We start from the raw sequence: 19120 nt of genomic DNA on the forward strand, positions 1-19120 counted from the left end.
TCACATCGGGACCCATGGTCTAGAATGGAACAAACAGGGTGAGAGACTCTCTGAATTCATCATGTCGACCAAGACCATCCATGATAACTCAAGGTTCCAGAAGGCCGAATCTAAACGTAGGACATGGGAGACTCCCAGTGGATGATTCCACAACAAAATAGAACACATCAAATTCAATCAACAGTTTAGCCTGACCGATGTCGCTGTTGTCCCAAAATTCCAAACAGGATCGGACCACCATCTCCTTTGTGCAAAATTCTACTTCACAGAGCAGGGAGGAAGGACTGCAAAGTTTAAGAAGAGAACTCCAGAACGACCACCAACTGGGAGCTCTTTGGCACTATTGCGGCAACATGGGAAGATGCCATTGTTGACAACATTGACGAGGAATACGATCGACTGGTTCAGCATCTCCATGATTGTGCGAGGAATGCCAAGAGAGAGATAGCCACTAAAAAATGCCTGTCTTCAAAAACTCTTTAGCTTAATCGACAACGTGGTTTGGCGCATGCCTCAGGCAACTGCAAGCAAATGTCCGAGCTCACAAAGCAGTGCAGAGATGTGATCAAGGAAGACCTCAAAGAGAGAAGAGCAGACGTGCTGGTAGATGTCGCAGAAGCCGGGAAAAGTATTCGTAACGCCCGCCTGCCTTCACCAACTACAAGACCAAGATGACTGCCCTCCAAAGTCCTGATGGATCTATCACATCTTCCAGAAGGGCAATGGAGAATATTATCCATGACTTCTACTCAAATCTCTTCTATAGCCATGTCCACCTGCTGACATACCAAATTCCACAGGATGGATATGTCGTTCCCAATGTTCTCCCTTCTGAAATCTGACATGCTATTTAGTCAGTAAAGAAATGAATAGCACCCGGCCCAGACAAGGTCAGACCTGAACACCTGAAGAACCTGCCGTCAGTACTCATCAATACGCTGGCTCGGCTCTTCTTCACATGCTACCTGTCTGAATGCAAGGTTCTGTCCCAATGGAAAACCAGCAGGACTGTACTACTGTACAAGAAGGATACATCCACGACATTGGCAACTATCGCCCCATCTGCCTATTGTCTGTCATCTACAAGTTGTTCACTCAAGTCATCCTGAATAGGATTGGCAGAACACCAGATGAAGGACAACCATGTGAGCAAGCCAGGTTCCGCAAAGGATTCAGCACAATGAACGATATCCACACAATAACCACGTTCATTGAGGTTTCTCAGGAGTTCAAGATGCCACTCTGTCTAACGTTCGTTGATTTAAAGAAGGCCTTTGATTCTGTTGAAATGGAAGTGGTTATTGAAGCCCTAGCCAATTAGGGCATTCAAACTCAATACATCAGGATCCTCCATGAGCTGTATTGCGGCTTCACTACCAGGATCTCACCACTCTACAAAAAAGTAATCACTGATGTCAAGAGAGGGGTTCAGCAGGGTGATACCATTTCACCGAAACTCTTCAGTGCCACCCTCAAGAACATCATTCGACAACTGGAATGGGAAGGAATGAAAGTGAAGATAGATGGTCAGCAATTATACCACTTCCACTTTGCTGATGACATTGTTTTAATAACACCAAACATTAGCCAAGCAGTACAAATGCTGTCCAACTTTGTACCATGAGTGTGGAAAGGTCGGAATAAAGCTGAATCTTATGAAGACAATGCTTATGAGAAACACCCTTGTTCCTGACGCTCCATTCACTCTCAACAGAACGACTATCTCCGAATGCATAGTTATGTGTACCTAGGTCGAGAAGTCAACATGACAAATAACCTGGCACCCGAGCTGTGCAGGAGGAAGAGAGCGGCTTGGAACACCTTCAAGAGAAATAGCTAAGAGGACAAAGAACCTTTGGCTCCGGGCACATCTCTTTGATTACACTGTTCTTCCTGCATTAACATACGCCTCAGAGACCTTGGCCCTATGCAAACAGGATGAGAATGCTATTCGAGTCTCCCAAAGAGGAATTGAAAGAACTATGCTTGGAGTATCACGTTTCACTCAAATGAGAGAAAGAATCTGGATTACTGACCTCTGTCAATGATCAAAAATCAGGGACGCTGTCTCATTTGCCAAGGTGTCAAAAATCAGATGGGCTGGTAACGTAATGACATTTAGAGATGACTGCTGGACTAGAGCTGTTACCAACTGGATTCCATGGGATGTCAAAAGACCGCGTGGCTGCCCACCTACCAGATGGTCAGACTTCTTCCTCAAGATCATGAACGATTGGTTTGAGGCCCTTCATGTTCCCGGAGCGAACAGATGCCATTGGGCTACACTAGCACGCGACAGGGACAAATGGAGACGTTACTGGCTCCTGCTCGAACAAATTGACAATTAACGGAAAGTCAAGTGATCAAATGATCAAGAGTACATGCTACAGTTCTTATCTTTTCTGGTTTTTTTTTTTCTGACAACACCAGGCAGTTCTTGGGGCCTTGCTCATGCCTCTGCATTCGGGGATCACAGCTGGTGGGTGTAGGGAACCATATGGTATTTTGGGGATCAAACCTGGGGCTACTAGATTCAAGGCAAGCACTGTACCAACTCTACTATTGTGCTGTCCCACAGTTCTTGTCTTCACTGTATCACTGTCATCCTGTTGTTCATTGATTTCCTCGAGTAGGAACCAGTAATGTCTCCTTCATTCTAGCCCTGAGATTTTAGAAAGTGCCACATTTGGAGTTCTTTCAGGATCAGGAGAATGAGACCCATCATTGTTACTGGTTTTTGGTATATTGAATACAACACGGGGAGTTTGCCAGACTCTGCCATGTGGGTAGGATACTTTTGCTAGCCTGCCAGGTTCTCCAGAATAAGAACTAGATAATAAGATGTTACACCCAGGAAATGCAGCTGCACACTTCCGGGAGCTGGGTTTTATAGTCTCTGGGTCTTGGTCATTGGTGGGATTACACAGGGCACTGGGGGCAGATGATGGTTGTAATGCCTACATAATGGAAGATGGGAGATCTGGGTGGAGGAGGCCCAGTCACAATCTGAGCAGGCTTGGAGATCTACACCTCGGGTCCCGCACACCTGGGTTCCTTGGCTGGTTCCTTCATGCGTGAGGCTCGTCCGAACGTGTGGAGAGTGTTCTTAAATATGGCTGTGGCTGGAACCAGAGGTCTTCAGCTGCCAGGCCTCTGCTAGAGGTGGGGAGGGAAACTCAACCCACCCTCCTCTAAGGGGCCCCAGTGAGGACAGCCAGGCACGGAGATAGGAGACTGTGCTGTTCTCTTCTGGGAGCTGGGTTTTATAGTCTCTGCGTCTTGGCTATTGATGGGATTACACGGCTCTGGGGGCAGTTGTTGGGTTCTTGTCTTAAAATCTATTAAATATTAGCTGGATAAAAGTTAGCTTAGCAAATCATGTATTAGCTTATCCATACTTGTTTTTGTTATCCATCTCATTTATTTTCCACCTTGGTAAGAAGTTATTCAAACCATAAGATAGGAGAAATTTTGGTATCATGGAACTTAAAACTAGAAAAAAATAGAAAAATTCTAACTCATAAGCTTACCATGAAGGTAGAGTAAATTTGGCATGGCATTTACTTTATACTTCACTGAATCAGGTTCCTTCCATCCTGTAGCTCCCACTAGGACTAATCCTTGAACACAGAGCCAAAAGTAATCTCAGAGCACTCTTGGGTGTGGCCCCGAAGCAAACAAAAGCTACCTTAACTCATTGACCCAGAACATAGACCCTGAATTCTCTGGTTCATATGGCCACATACACAAACATGCAGCACCTTCTAATTACTCAATATTGTAGTTCCATAGCAGTACACCAAATTAGTTGGGAAAGTAATATAGAAGTCAACTAAACTCAGCAAACAAATGAAAACAACCTAGATGGCAAATTAGCAGCAAACATCTTAATAAATGCTTAGACAAGAACTTTACAAACCTGTGATGAGCTATAACACTTTATATAAAAATCAATTAAATATAAAATTGATTAAATATAAAAATTTATTAAAACAAAAAACTTATCAGTTTTATTTATTTATTTTTTTGAAATTTTTATTAGTGAAACACCGTGAAGTGCAGTTGTAGACATACAAAATTTTGTGCTTGGGTTTCAGTTTTTCAATGATTGAGTACCCATCCCTCCACCAGTGCCCATTCTCCAGCTCCAATGCTCCCAGTATCCCTCCCAAACCCCCATCCCACCCATCCCACCCCACCCCTGTGACAAGGCATTCCCTTTTGTTTTCTCTCTCCTTTTGTGTGCTGTGGTTTGCAAAAGAGGCATTGAGTGGCAATCATGTTTGGTCTATAGTCCACTTTCAGGATGCATCTCTCACCCTGGGAGGATCCTCCCAAAACCCTTTATTTGGTGCTCCCTTCTCTATAAAACTTATCAGTTTTTATAATGGAACTTTATTATCCAATCAATTTCAACTCTATAAATGTATTAAGAGTTGTGGCTTCTGCCTATGTTAAAAAATATTTTTTTCAAAATATTGAGGTGCCAAAATATATCGGGCTGGAACCATATCACAGCAGGTAAGGCATTTGCCTTGCATGTGGCCGACCCTTGTCAGCACAGATTCGATCCCTCTGCCCCTCTCAGAGAGCCTGGCAAGCTACAGAGAGTATCTCACCCCCATGGCAAAAGCCTGGCAAGCTACCCATGATGTATTCGATATGTCAAACACAGTAACAAGTCTCACAATGTTACTGGGCCCGTTTGAGCAAATCGATGAATAACAGGAGGACAGTGCTACAGTGCTATTATGATGCCAGAGTGGTATTCAGAAGGTAGGGCACTTGCCTTGCATGTTGAACACCTGAGTTTGATCCCTGTCATCCTACATATGGTCCCATGAGTCTGCCTTAGTGATTCCTGACCGCATAGCCAGGAGTAAGCCCTCAGCACTGCTGAGTGTGTTCCAGATGATTTTAGAAGTAAAATATTGATTGCATAGAACCAATTCTTAACTCCTACCTTTACCAATTTTTTATTTCATTTATTTATTTTTTGCTTTTTGGGTCACACCTGGCAATGATAAGAGGTTATTCCTGGCTTTGCACTCAGAAATAACTCCTGGCAGTGCTCAGGGGACAATATGGGATGCTGGGAATTGAACCAGGGTTGGCCGCGTGCAAGGCAAATGCCCTACCCACTGTGCTATCACTCCAGCACCAACCTTTACCAATCTTAATGGCCTACCTTTAAATCTCTTCTGACCTGGACTTTCTTGTTCATAGTAAAATTCAGGGGAGGAAAATTATTGAATCTAGAATGTTTATAAGAAGAGAAACTTCTATTACTATGATTCTTCTCTACACCATCATTATGTCAAGATTAAGGATGCCAAGATTCCCTATTTTCTGTTTGAACCTGGAGAGATACCCTCATAAATTTCACTTGCTTATGGATCGTGTACTGGCATGTAGGCCTTGGGTAGCACAAACAAATTTTCAGAATAAACTTTTACTGTTTCTCTTAGAAAAATGCATATTTGCAGGAGTTGGTGAGGATCATGGTCTCATTGAGGGTATATGATAGTAGACTGTGCATTAGATCATAGGGTTGGACACCAATTAGGAGTCTACATACCTCAGTAGAAGACAGAGTAGGAAAATTGTTAATCCTAATGATAAGAGCTAGAGTTTTTGTCATAACAGATAGCAAATATTGTCCAAAGACTAGACATTTTCCTTATCTTTCATTGTCATAATGTTACATCAGCTATGTGTCAGAAAAAAAGTATGCTCACTCAATATCTATGCACTGACAGTAGTTCCCATGTAGCTGGCAGGACTTGGTGATTAATAAGTAATGTAAGTTGAAGTCATAAGTCATTTTCAGACTGTGGTGGTGAAAAAAATCCTCTTTGATTCTCCAGCATTCTTTTCTCTGTCATGGTAATCATGACATAAAATGTTGAAATATATTAGTCAAAAAGTAAAGTTATTCTGGTCTCTGAAGCTACTATTTGGATGAAAACAAACAGATCCGCAGCAGATATAGCTTTATATGCAAGCAAATAATATTTCATAGCTATTTATTAGGACCATAGAATTCTGAAATTTTACCAATCCACATCATAGAATTTATATTTCACACCTGAGAAAAAGTTATCTAGAAAATTTTTTAAGCTTGCTGAATATTATATTTTGAATTGTTCTGAAAAATCAATCATTCTGTTTGTCTACTACTTATGAATAATGACAGTTTTATTTTTTAAAAAACATACCACTGCATTCAATACATATTCAAACACAGTTTTTTGATGATTGGGTTGGGCCACACCTTGTATGCTTCTGGCTTATTCCTAACTGTTTTCAGGGATCACTTTTGGCAATGTTCAGGGACAATGATAGAAGACTATGCATTAGATCAAATGGCAGGATTTGATGCAACTGAACTGGGTTTGACTGCTTGCAAAACAAGTGCCTTACTCTCTGTACTAATTTTCCAGCTCCCCTTTTTTTTCCAGACATTTGAGTTCAAATGTTTAAGGGAGATTTATTATTATTAAGAGAAAAAATAAAATATGTCGAAAGGGAGAATCTTGCTATTATGTGAATTCAAATCCCCTCTATGCCACTTTTTGTGGGATTGGGCAAACTTTCAACCTTTGAAACATTCTATTAGTGTTGTTGTTGCTGTAGATTGAACTCACACAGGTTGCATTCAAGGCAAATACCTTACCCACTCTCCTATATTTTCATTCCCTATTGTTTATTTGTATTTAAAGCAGCATAATTTCCATTGCTGTTAATCATAGTGTTTCATGCATTCAGTGTTCCAGCACTACACCGCCTTCGGGTTTGTCTGTTTCACTTCATCCCACCATTGTATTGGGACCATCCCAAACAGCACTGTCTCTGCCCCCATCCTTACCCACAGATTTTGAGAACTGGTTTACAGGATACTTTAAATCTTTTAAAAAAACATTTAAATATCTTAAACATTTTAAAATTCCTTATTAGTGGCTGTAGCGATAGCACAGCGGGTAGGGCATGTGCTTTGCATGCAGCCAAACTGGGTTCAATTCCCATCATCCCATATGGTCCCCCAAGCACCATCAGGAGTAATTACTGAGTGCAGAGCCAGGAGTAGCTCCTGTGCATTGCTGGGTGTGACCCAAAAAGCAAAAAATAAATAAATAAATAAATAATAAAAAATAAAAAAAAGAAGAAAACAATGGTAGTACTTATATTGCTGTGGTGAAAAAAAGGGGCAAAAAATGCCTGGTGCTAACATAGGATCAGCCATACCTTAAGCCTTCAGTCACTATCATTTATATTGCTGCTCCTGCAATGGCTGGAAATTGATCAAATAAAATAAAATTTTTACTTATTAAAGGCAAGAAGCATCAATAAATACCAACAATACATGGCAGAAGATGATCTAAGACTAAGGCATTAGAGATAACTTGAATGAGATATTCAGATTTAATCTTCAGGAAATTTTATAGTGTGCCCGTGTCATGTCTATGGCAATGAGAATGAGTGATCTGCAGTTAGAATCTTCTGTACAGCTTAGAAGCTTTTCTTTTGCTTCTAAATGAGACTAAAAATTCAGTTATATGATTTGTGGAACACTGCTTATTTGGGACTATAAATGATTTTAAACAGGTTTGCTGTTTGGTATTTTTCTTTGAAATAATCTATGAGTAACTTGCAAAAATAGGTATTTCATGTATTCACATGTCTCATGTGTGCCATTTGGTTTAGCATCTCTTGATTGCTATCTGGTGGTGAATTGTTCTATTTATATCTTTAAAATTGCTATCAGAGTGACAGTCTTCTTTTTCTAATCTTAAAATGGTTTTCTAATGACTGTGTTCCCTATGGCTTATCATGCAGATTGATGATACTGTGCAATGAAATACAATTAGCTAACCATGTACCTTTTCAGTGTATACATCTATGAGAGTAATGTGTATATGTTTTGAGACTAATAGTAAATCACTTGAAAAGAGTCTTTGTATAAAATATAATAAATGTACTTGAGCAATAGCACAGCGGGTAGGGCGTTCGCCTTACAAGCGGCCAACATGGCCGACCCGAGTTAGATTCCTCCGCCCCCCTCGGAGAGCCCGGCAAGCTACCGAGAGTATTCGATATGCCAGACACAGTAACAACAAAGTCTCCAATGGAGACGTTACTGGGCCCGCTCGAGCAAATCGACGATCAACGGGAGGGCCTTTACCTTTACCTTTAAATGTATAAGTATTTAACACAATGTTATGTTCAATTATGCCTGTATATATGTTTACACACATGCATGTTTATACACACTTCTATATTTTAATGCATACCTATATCTTTATCATTATATATTATTTGTGCATTTCAATAAAATCTTCCAAAAAGTTTATTGACAATTTGAACTTAGCAATATAAAAGTGAAAAAAGTGAATAGTAGTCTTACTTTTGACATCTATTGGCTGCTACATAAGAGTCTCTTAGATACATCGTGGCTTTTCCATATGTTTTCTACTATGCTTATTACTTAAAGACATTAGATTACAATGAAATTCTGTGATGTATTTCATAAGTTTCCATGAAATATTTAGAAGTGAATAAAACTAGACATTTTCCCAACTTATTTATAAGGTATTTTATGTGAAGTTTAATTTATATTAAGATTAGTGTATAAACTAATATTCCTAGTAATGACTGTAATTGTATGCATATACTGAAATCTCTAGTTTTGACTGCAATTCTATGTCATTTTTCCTGGCACATGTAAGAGAAAAGAAGTGCCCTTAAGTAGGCAGATTTTAAGACACCCTAGAAGGAACCTAATGAATAACCTCTCCACATGTTGTTTTTATTTGATTTTTCCTTGTTATTATGTCGCATTTATTTTTCTAATATGAGAAAGGAGACTGATTCCACATCAGGAATGTGTTGCTCTTAGGTAGTATGAAAAGGAGGGTCAATTTTTTCATTTAGATTAGAAAAGCAGTTGCCAAAGGCCAAATGACTAATGAACACCTGAGGTCTTGAGTCACTGTGTTCACAGAAAATGTATTGCTACGTGAAAGTTGGTCCTCTGCAGAAGAGTGAGAGAATACAGCAGTGAATTAAGGAAAGACATTTGAGACCGAAGATGTGGCTTTGAGAATGAACACCAACACTTAGTAATGGCATCATGTATTGTATTTTGTCTGTTTTTCTTATTTGTGTGACGAGGACTAATAGAATAAAACTTATCTCAAAAGGGTTGTGGGACTCAAATAAACTTCATATGCAGAATATGTTTCTGCATGGTAAAGCACTATGTAATTAATTGTAATTAATGAGTATTAAAACTGTTAAAAATTAAAACTGCTAGAGAAACATCTATAAGCTCAGAAGGAGACTGTATTCAGCAAGTCCCTGTATCAGGTATTCATTGATCACCTAGCGAAGATCACTAAGACACCAGAGTCTCCACATAAAGTTTTAATACACTGCAAGTAACTTAAGCCAGTCAAAAAATACTGCTACAAATTAATATGGTCCCACTGACAATGTCATTTTCAGTTTGAGACATAAGAAACTGTGTCTCTTTCTTCCTCAGACTATGAATTGAAAGTATAGTGCCTTGGCACGTCTCACTCCAAAAACTGTTCAGTGGCAATTATTTCAAATAAGTGGATCAGAACAGCCAAGAAAGAGGATGAAGGCTTCGCATGCAAAATCAACACAAAATTGACAGAATATATAAATCTTGTAGCTAAATAAAATTAAGAAAATGTATTCCAATGTTGTAATGCTGAAATGTATTTCTGTTCACTGATTCATTTGACATGGGATGCAATCAACTAATCACTAGTTGATTGAAAGACTAATAAAACCAACGATAAGAAGTTATTGGGATTTTATACTTTGAGGTATGAAGAAATAATCAACAATATCTAGAATGGGAAAGTTAGAAAAGGAAACTGTTGAGATAATCATATTCACATACCTCCAAACTCAACCCAAAACTAACATTTTTCCATGGGTTTGCCTTAAAATAAAAAATCAGTTAAATATGTATTTCTAGTTTCACTTACTGTTCCCACTTTAAGCTTGTGAAAGTATTGCATAGTTTTTAATACTGACAATAGCATTGGGCATTTTTATGACAAATTATTGCCAGAATCATTTTTATAAATTGCAATGAGGATGTAAAAATGTTCATTAAAATAATAGTTCTTTTTGAATGCAACCTAGAAGACATGGGATATATGTAATTCCTGGTAAAACCATATGGAATATGTTACATTCTCCAGAAGTAAAATGTTCTTTTTTATGGGAAGAGAACAGGCAGCACATCAGCACTGCTCAGGACTAATTCCTGGCTCTCCACTCAGGGGTGACTCCTTCCACAACTTTTGGTGCCATATAAGGTGCCAGGGATTAAACCCGGTTTGGCCGTGTGCAAGGCAAATCCCCTCCTTGCTATACCATTGCTTTGGCACCCAGAACTGAAATGCTCTGAAGAATAGTTTTGATATTCATACATGGAGAAAAAACAAATTCGTTTTCATATCTTTGGGTTATTAAATCTAGACAAGTTTTTCTCCTCCTCCTTTGGCTTTTCTTATAACAAAATTCTGACACCGAAGAGAACATTTGTTTCATATTTTATTGAATTTCATTTATATTAAATTAAAAATATATTTCTGACAGATTCATGTAACAAAAAGGCAGAACAGTTTTCAAATTGTTCAGCTGGGATGATCAGTACGGAATGAGGCAAAGCAGGTCGCATTCTATAATTGCCTTGTACAGGTACAATTCTTTCCCAAGAGCCAAGAGAGGATCCTTGAGAAGTAACTGAAAAGCCTAATTACAGAAATTTAAAATACTGTTTATCCCTCATTCTCAAATAACGACGGAAGTTGGGAGAAGGGATGGGGGACGGGACTTAGGGTTGGAGAAGAAGAAAGAATAAGGGAAATTATACTAAAAATATACCTAACATTAAAAAAGTTAGTATGTGTTAAGTGCATAATCCTTCATAGATAAAATAGAAAAAAATCAAAATACACCACACACAATTGGCATATCCTATTGTGTAAGCGAGTGCAGAGGTTGACACATCACAATAGTGCTGAACACAGAATCACAAGTAATGTCAAAATAACTTCAACCAAAAAAGGAACAATCACAAGCCATTTACTTATATACAAATCAACCCTAAAGACAATTATGTTCCAAATAATGGTGTCCACAAAAGATAATCAAAGCAACATTACCCTTATTTACAAATGCAACTAGCCATGTCTTTAACAAGCTATAAAAATACTATTCACATTTTCAAACATACAGTAGTATTTTTTGTTTATTTCAAAAAGGCAGCTAACTTTGAACACTGGGATTTAAATGAAACATTGATGGCTTGCCAGCTAGGTATTTTTGCACCCTATCCTTTGAAAATACTTCATAAGAGAAAAGGGCTTGTTTCCTGTTTACAAATGAAAAACATAAAGAAATGAATACGAATATAATGTATATAATACCGTAAGCCTCTGCCTTTTCAGTCAAGTGTCTCCCTTTAATGCCTGCACTGATCTTAGTCAACTAGTTTAATGCGGACATGAGATGAGCTTGGAGAGAAGATTTAAGGTGACTTTTTTTTTGTGCTATGAATTATTAAGCAGACTGACCTCGCTTTCATTTGATTTGCTACTATGGTGATCAAGAAGAGATGAAACAAGTCATACTACGTGAAATGCAGTTCGGCATGCATTAATGGCGCCCCTGGTGGTCATATCATGAGCGACAGACACATCAGCGAGGTATACATTCAAAGTTAGCTGCCCTCTCACAGCTGCTCAGTTTAATAATCGACCCATTTAACAGCAGTACCAATTTATGCTACATATTTCAAAGTACCTTACTTTAAAAGAACAGCTTATATATCTACATTTAGAAAATAACTTTCATAGTTGATTACTGGAGTAATCCCCAAAGGGTTCTTGGAGTGCTAAGATGTACTTCCCTCACTCCCTCCCTCCCAGCCCCTGAGAGATCCAGAAATATACAGGAAAATGACTCACACTAGGGAAAAGGAACAAATTCCCTCCCCCATCAACTAAAAAAATCTGGAAATCATATTTGAAACTGGGATGTAGAATACAGAAGACGTCATTTGCTATCTTTCAAAAGGCCATCGGCCTGGGGAAATAGATCTACATACAATGGGTGAAAATAGCAGTAAAGGCAAAGTGGTTTGGACAAGTTCAACTATTGCCAAAAGTAGGTATGAAACTGTGTTTTCTTATATTTGCATCCTTGTAGCACAGCGGTAGGGCGTTCGCCTTACAAGCGGCCAACATGGCCGACCCGAGTTCGATTCCTCCGCCCCTCTCGGAGAGCCCGGCAAGCTACCAAGAGTATTCGATATGCCAGACACAGTAACAACAAAGTCTCCAATGGAGACGTTACTGGGCCCGCTCGAGCAAATCGACGATCAACGGGAGGGCCTTTACCTTTACCTTTACCTTACAAATATAAGTAGTACTTCTTGTGGTATGGACAGAACTCACTACTGCACCAAAAGAAAAGTTTTAAAGAGCAAAAAAGTATTAAAAATCAATGAAACTTATTTGACAAGATAGACTTTCATTATAGTGAAAATGTACTTCCTATATATTAGATTGGCCAATGTTATTACAATAATTACAAGTGGTTCTCAAAGCTATAATAGCCTTTGCCTTGCTGTTAAGAGTTAATTTGTGAAAAAAAAAATATATTTACCAAAAGTAGAATATTGGTGTTCAGGTATAAAATAAGATAAATAAAATAAATTTTCAAACCAAACTACCTTGTCAGTTACTTAGGATTTTTGTGGGTTTTTTTAGGGGGGAAGATTAAATCTAAGACTATGAATGCAATGTGAGTACACGTGAGTTTCAAAATTCATCACAGGATTGAATTATATCAAATCTTTACAGATATGGATATATTAAAATATTTGATATCCATGGAAAAACTCTTTTTTAGTTTCATGAAGTTTACTCTGTGCAGTAATTTATTGGGGAAAAATATGGGAATCGATGTTCAGATTGCAGACTCTTATGGGAAAGTCAGGCATTGGAGGGCAGAAGCTAAGTCATTATTTGACAGAGCTGGGTGTGGGACCTCAGAGATCCAATATGGCTTAAGAGATACAGCATCAGAAGAGTTACTTTGAACCTGCGTGGCAGAAAAGTGAAGGGAATGGAGGCAGTTAAGTTAATGGGAAGAGAAGTAAGGGTGGCATTTTCCTCTATGGTCTAAGAGAAATAATTTGTCCTTTGATTTCTATCTATCAAGACAAGCTGATAATCATGGAGTTTTTTTCTAGTAAAAAATATCTGAATACCCTCACGAAAGGAGGGTTCGGAGTTTTTCCACTCATGACGGAAGAGGCATTTGCTTCTGCTCAAAATACCAACTGGCTGGAGAGAAGTGAGGCTGGGGTCTACAACAGTGGCACAGTCTGTATTTTGATCTTCTGTAAAATTTCTGGAACTTGAAGTGAATGTGTTTTGACTGTTTTAGAGAAAATATTAATTTTACTAAAATAACTAAGTAAGTCACTTGTCCACCTTTATACACATGTTCCTAACCCAACATGGTGTCTGCAAGTTTCATGATCACACTGTGGAGAGACCTACTTCAGCAAATGTATATCTGGGACTAGAAAAACTGTATTGATTTGATGCAGAAGAACAAAGATAGCCCCATTGTAGTATCAAGTATCAATATCTCCACTGATATTATTTTAAAATTATACTCACTTTAGATCTAAGTATTGTTTTTCATTCTTAGGCAACTGGGGAACATGAGTCTGTTTTATATGTCTTTATGGATATGAAACTGTCCTGTAAGGTATAATATATATACATATACACATATATATATATATATATATAGAGAGAGAGAGAGAGAGAGAGAGCACAGCAGAATTCTCTGCCAATAGCACATAGAGTGGAAGTTAGATTTTCTGGTAGATAACAACTAGAAGCCTAGACACCTGGATTTCTCATTTGTTCTCATTTGGTGTTAAATGACCAATCTAGAACTAGAACTCAAATAATGAATAAACAGCAGTTTGAAATGTTTGATCTAGCATTTGTCAGAATATTGATAACTAGGGTTTTTTTTATACATGACGGTATTATGGAAAAAGGAAACATATATCATAAATTAAAGGCAATTTATTGGCTTACTAAATGCCACTACCTCTAGTTTGTCCCTGCATAAGGTAATGGGATATTTTTATTTCCTTCACTTCATTCTAAAATCCTCTTCCTTAAAGTCAAGTATAATGTACTTGCCTGTTAAGCCCTACAAGGTGGTGTTTGCAAAATCAGTTTAAAATATTACTTCTTATGTATCATATACTTCAAAATAGTAAAGCAATAAGAGAATGAGAAAAAATTCATTGTAATGTTTTTAAAGCAAGTTTTCACAAGTTTAACCAGCTCTTAATATGCCTACGTTCAGCTAAACCTAACAAATAACAACTTTAAAAGGCAAACTTATTTTTCACTATTCATAATCCATCCTATATTTCATATTCTGGATTTTATTTTATTACATTATATTTTTGTGGTTGATTTTCTATTTTGACTTCTTTAATAATATTAAATCATTTAAGAACCTAACTAAATCTACAACTTACAGCATTATCATAGCTCTGCCCAGGTATATACATGCTTTCATGATCACCTTTTCTATGACCTTATGAACTACTTATACTAGGTAAATAATCAACAATTATAAATGAATGAATAATTCAAGTTTTGAAATAAGGGTTAAATAGCTCTAGAAAAAACTTCTATTTACATCCTTCCCTGTCAGGCTTCAATGATTTTATTTTTCTTTTCACTTTTGACACTTCAAGAAGCACATTGAATCACCTCTTCAACTTCATCTAGCAGCAAAACCTCACAGTCTTATTACTAGTTTGTCTTCCTCATTGGAAATATAGATACATTGTGCCTTGCCTTGCCTTTTGAAGGTATTCATACCTTAAGACACATTATAACATGTACCATACTATCTCTTCCCTCAGGTTATACATAGTTAGTCCTTTTTTCTGATCAACTAAGAATTTCATATTTTCAGTTTTGTATATTTTAATAAAAAAATTTAGTGTTGCATTAGCATTTAGAAATTTTCAAGAATTTAATTTTTGAAAGAACTTTAAACCTAAACTGTATTACTAATATTTAGAAACCTAACCATTGCTCATCTCTCTAAGCACTGTTCTGTGATGCAGACAGCTTTGAAGTTATGGACTGCAACTGGTTTAAAGGAGATTTTTTTTCTACCTGTTTAATAAGTATTTCTTAAAAAAAATAAGATGAGACATTTTTCATGATACCCCAAGGTTTGTCTAAGCCACAGAATTTGCTGATTTAAAACAATCTGCGTAACTTTAATATTAAGTTTCCACAAGTTTGTTTAGTTGATTAGGATATTTGCATTCATACCACCAGCCTTTGGAATCCTATATTACAAAGTATTTAATAGGATTTAATTGATTTTAATATTTCTATTTCACTCTACTGTGTAGAATACAATATATTTTGGAAGGACCAAATCTTTTCTTCCCTTATACATTCTGCAATATGTTTTTGTAGTAGAAAGACAAAAATAACTTAAAAGAGAAATCCTAAAACAACTGAAATCAATTATGTATTACAGAATTCAAAGGAAAAATAGAGTCTTATGAAGCTTTGAATTATACTTGGATCTATCTTTTGTTATTAATGAGATATTACTTTATGTGTAAGAGACCTATGCTCTTAGAATGAAAGAAACCAAATTTATTAAATATATATTTTATTGCTTTTATGAAAAAATTATTTCATTCCCTTAATCAAAATAAGCCATACTGTTTTATATCTATGGCAAAACTCACATGAATATTTTAATCAGAAGTTTTATCAAGGGTGCTGACTATTATTACCTAGTACCAATTTATAGACAATGAGATTTATTTCCAAATTTTCATAATTTCCAATATGATGTCAGTTTGCTCTGAAGATTCTTTTGAATTGTGGAAGATTTCAGAACTGTTATTCTATGAACTACCATAAACCCTGAGAAGTTCATGGTTGAACTTCACTAGATGGAATTTCACAAATCCCTCCCTTGCTCTAGCTCGCTATTTTAGTTTCCACAATTCTCAGAATTTATGCAGGGTCCAATCCCTGTATCTCCATGTTTCTTAGTCCAAACCAGTATTTGCTCTTGATTTAAGAGTCTGAAGTTAGAAACCAGATTTGCTACTTTGTCAGAGACGTAATATCCTTTTAGATCAGTTTGTGTCTGGATAATGACATTAAAACTTCCTATCTGTCACTATCAATAACTTTTAGGCATTTAATGCATATTCTAAATGAGTTCACATGATATCTTCTTAAAAACAGCTGATTTTATACTACTCACAGACTAGATCATGCTATGTGTGCCTTGAATTCATGAAGAGATTTAAATGTCATTCCAATAAGTCCAGGTAATACAAATTTTAAGCTTGATATTGGATTGCATTTATCTGGGTGTTACCCATGTAACATTGTTTCGAGTAGACTCTATATAGTGTCAGTTGAAAAAATAACGGTGTAAATGAATAATGAATGTGTTTCCAAAATAGATTTCTCTTCATTTTCCCTCTAAACTTCTTTTTTACCAATTATTGATCTACTTGGTTTTACTTCAGAACAGAGACTCAAATTGACATCGTACTTAAAGAGTAGAAAATATTATAAAGCAATTAATAAATGGGGAATTAATTTGATAGAAAAGAGACCTCTATTAAATTTTCATGATTACTAAGTTCTGGCAAGCTACCGAGAGTATTCGATATGCCAAACACAGTAACAACAAAGTCTCCAATGGAGATGTTACTGGGCCCGCTCGAGCAAATCGACGATCAACGGGAGGGCCTTTACCTTACTAAGTTCTGGAGATTTATTTTTGCCACTTGTTCCCATAACTTAGTTGAACTCAAAAGATGATTTCCACCCGCAATAACACATAATACATACTGTTCTAGAACTGAATGCTGTATTGAAAATATATATAAATTATCAAAAGATTAGTATGATGAATACTAACATAATTACCTGAAAAAATTTATGTATTTTTACTACATCAGACCCAATGACCTATCTATAAGTTATGAGTTTATATTTTTCTTCAATATACCAATTTATGTGCAGAGTTGCCTTCCAGTAGATGTGACTAAGTTTCATACTGGAAATTCCATGAATTTTTAGCTAATGCATTCTTACATTTCACCATTACAGAGTATACAAACTAGATAACTTTCCTTGTGCAGCAAAAGTGGTATCATGTGTAGATACTGTGCTGGCCTTTTATAACAACCCCTGTATATTGTTCCAAAGTCCTAATTTGCTTGTTTTGGCATTTCCAAAGTATTTTCTTGACAGTTTAGCTCTGTTGTTTTTCAAATGTTCTTAAATTATTTTGCTGGTTTCTTCCATATTGCTTCATTCAATATCCAAAAAATGGAGTTCAGAAAGTGAAGTAATAAAATTATCGCTTAAGTGCAAACTACATTTCTGAGCATTTGTCAGGTAGACATACCCAATCCAGTGTGTTTCTTCCAGTTCAAGAGATTCCCATTGGACACCTCTGAGAGTCTCAGTAGTTTCATACACCACACAAAACTGCTAGATTCTCATCTACTTTTAACTTTACTAACTGCCTATCAAGTACTGTCGTTTCTAAAAAAGAATGTGTCAAAGAATAGAAAATAATGAAAGAAATGTACATTACGATATCATGTAAAACATGAAAGTTAGATGTGTTGTTACATATGGGTTATGTCTTGGCCTCCCCTTCAATGGACCATATTTAAAATTGTGGTCAATCATCCTAGAAAATACTTCTTTTTAAACCTATAAATTTATAGCAACACAAGAAGAAACTCTGAAGTAAAAAGATTTGCAATTGGGAATTAAAGCCAAAAATGGGAGATACATATGGGCAGACCAAAGCAAAGATAATAGGGAAGAACCAACAAACAAAAAGTCCTTCCAAGCATAACTAGTATCATTAGATGGGGTGTCAAACATCATGAAAGTTGACCAGTTTTAGTTTGTCCAGATAAAAACTATTTGGAAATTTGATTCTTAATCTCAATAACTAGCATGAAATATTTACACATATATGCTTTTGTTTTAATGAAAATTAATAGGATTTCCAGAGATGCTTAAGTATGTACATTAGTTCCTATGGAAAGGAACAGAACACGTGTTCTTACAAGCATCTGTATTAAAAGAAAAATATTAGGGGGAAATCAATGAAAGACAGAAATGTTGAGAACTAATTTGACAGCAGGCAGCACTGCCTTGTATTTGCTGGCCATCTCTAGCTGTTGCAGTCTCCTGACCCACCCATGCAGAGAAATGAAGAAACAAGTGTGGTTGCCCCTGCCTTTCTCTTTCAGTCCATCCTTCTCATGATCAAGTTAACTAAGCACACGACTCTTACGGCAGTTTTCTGCTTTCCACTGGAAAGCATCAAAACGACTGGCCTTAGGTAAAGAAGGAAGACCGGGAGAGAAAGAGAAGGGTCAGGGACCTGGGAGTGGGCCTGTCTCTCCACCTTCACACCTCTGCTGAGCTTACACCACAGTGTTTCGGTGTCTGTAGGGAGGGGGAGGCAGCACAGTGCCGGGCTTCAGGGAGAACTCAGAGAGGTATTCAGGATTCTCGGCCACAAGGGGGCGGATCCGTCCATTTTGCTTATAAAAATATTTTGTGCTATACTCCTGCAGGTAGTCTGGGTGCTGAAGGGTGCTCCGAGGCGGCAGACTGTGGTTCCAGTAATCGGGGTTGTCAAACGCTTTCTTGACCTTCTCTGGCACAGACAGTATGTTGTTCTTCAGGTACTCAGCGTTGCCCAGGGTGTTGGCAAAGGTGTTGAGGTACAGTGGCTCATTCACATACTCATCCTCTGCCTTGGATGGACCACTCGAAGCATTGTGATATTCAGGGTTATCCAAAGCCTGAAGGTCTCCGTTCTTTCTCCGAGAAACAAAAGGGTTTTCCTCCACAGGGTTCAGGTATTCTGGGAAAAATACAAAAATATAGTAGTTTTAGCACCTGCTTTGGGAAACAGTTACTCGGATGAAGGTTTTATA

The 19120-nt window shown here is 37.2% G+C and overlaps 1 protein-coding gene across 5 annotated transcripts in view; it reads right to left on the bottom strand.

The window, feature by feature from the left end:
* Nucleotides 1-18568: 18568 nt before the first annotated feature.
* Nucleotides 18569-19120, bottom strand: part of ERBB4 (erb-b2 receptor tyrosine kinase 4) — a 1197143-nt gene continuing 1196591 nt past the window's right edge. For all 5 annotated transcript variants that reach the window (XM_056111671.1, XM_056111669.1, XM_056111672.1 and 2 more), the window contains one exon: nucleotides 18569-19047. In XM_056111671.1, the coding sequence (XP_055967646.1) occupies nucleotides 18602-19047 (446 nt within the window). In that variant the 3' untranslated portion in view covers nucleotides 18569-18601. The remainder of the gene's footprint in view (nucleotides 19048-19120) is intronic.

This window comes from Sorex fumeus, unplaced genomic scaffold, assembly GCF_029834395.1.
Source record: "Sorex fumeus unplaced genomic scaffold, SorFum_2.1 ptg000014l, whole genome shotgun sequence".
Taxonomy (NCBI): domain Eukaryota; kingdom Metazoa; phylum Chordata; class Mammalia; order Eulipotyphla; family Soricidae; genus Sorex; species Sorex fumeus.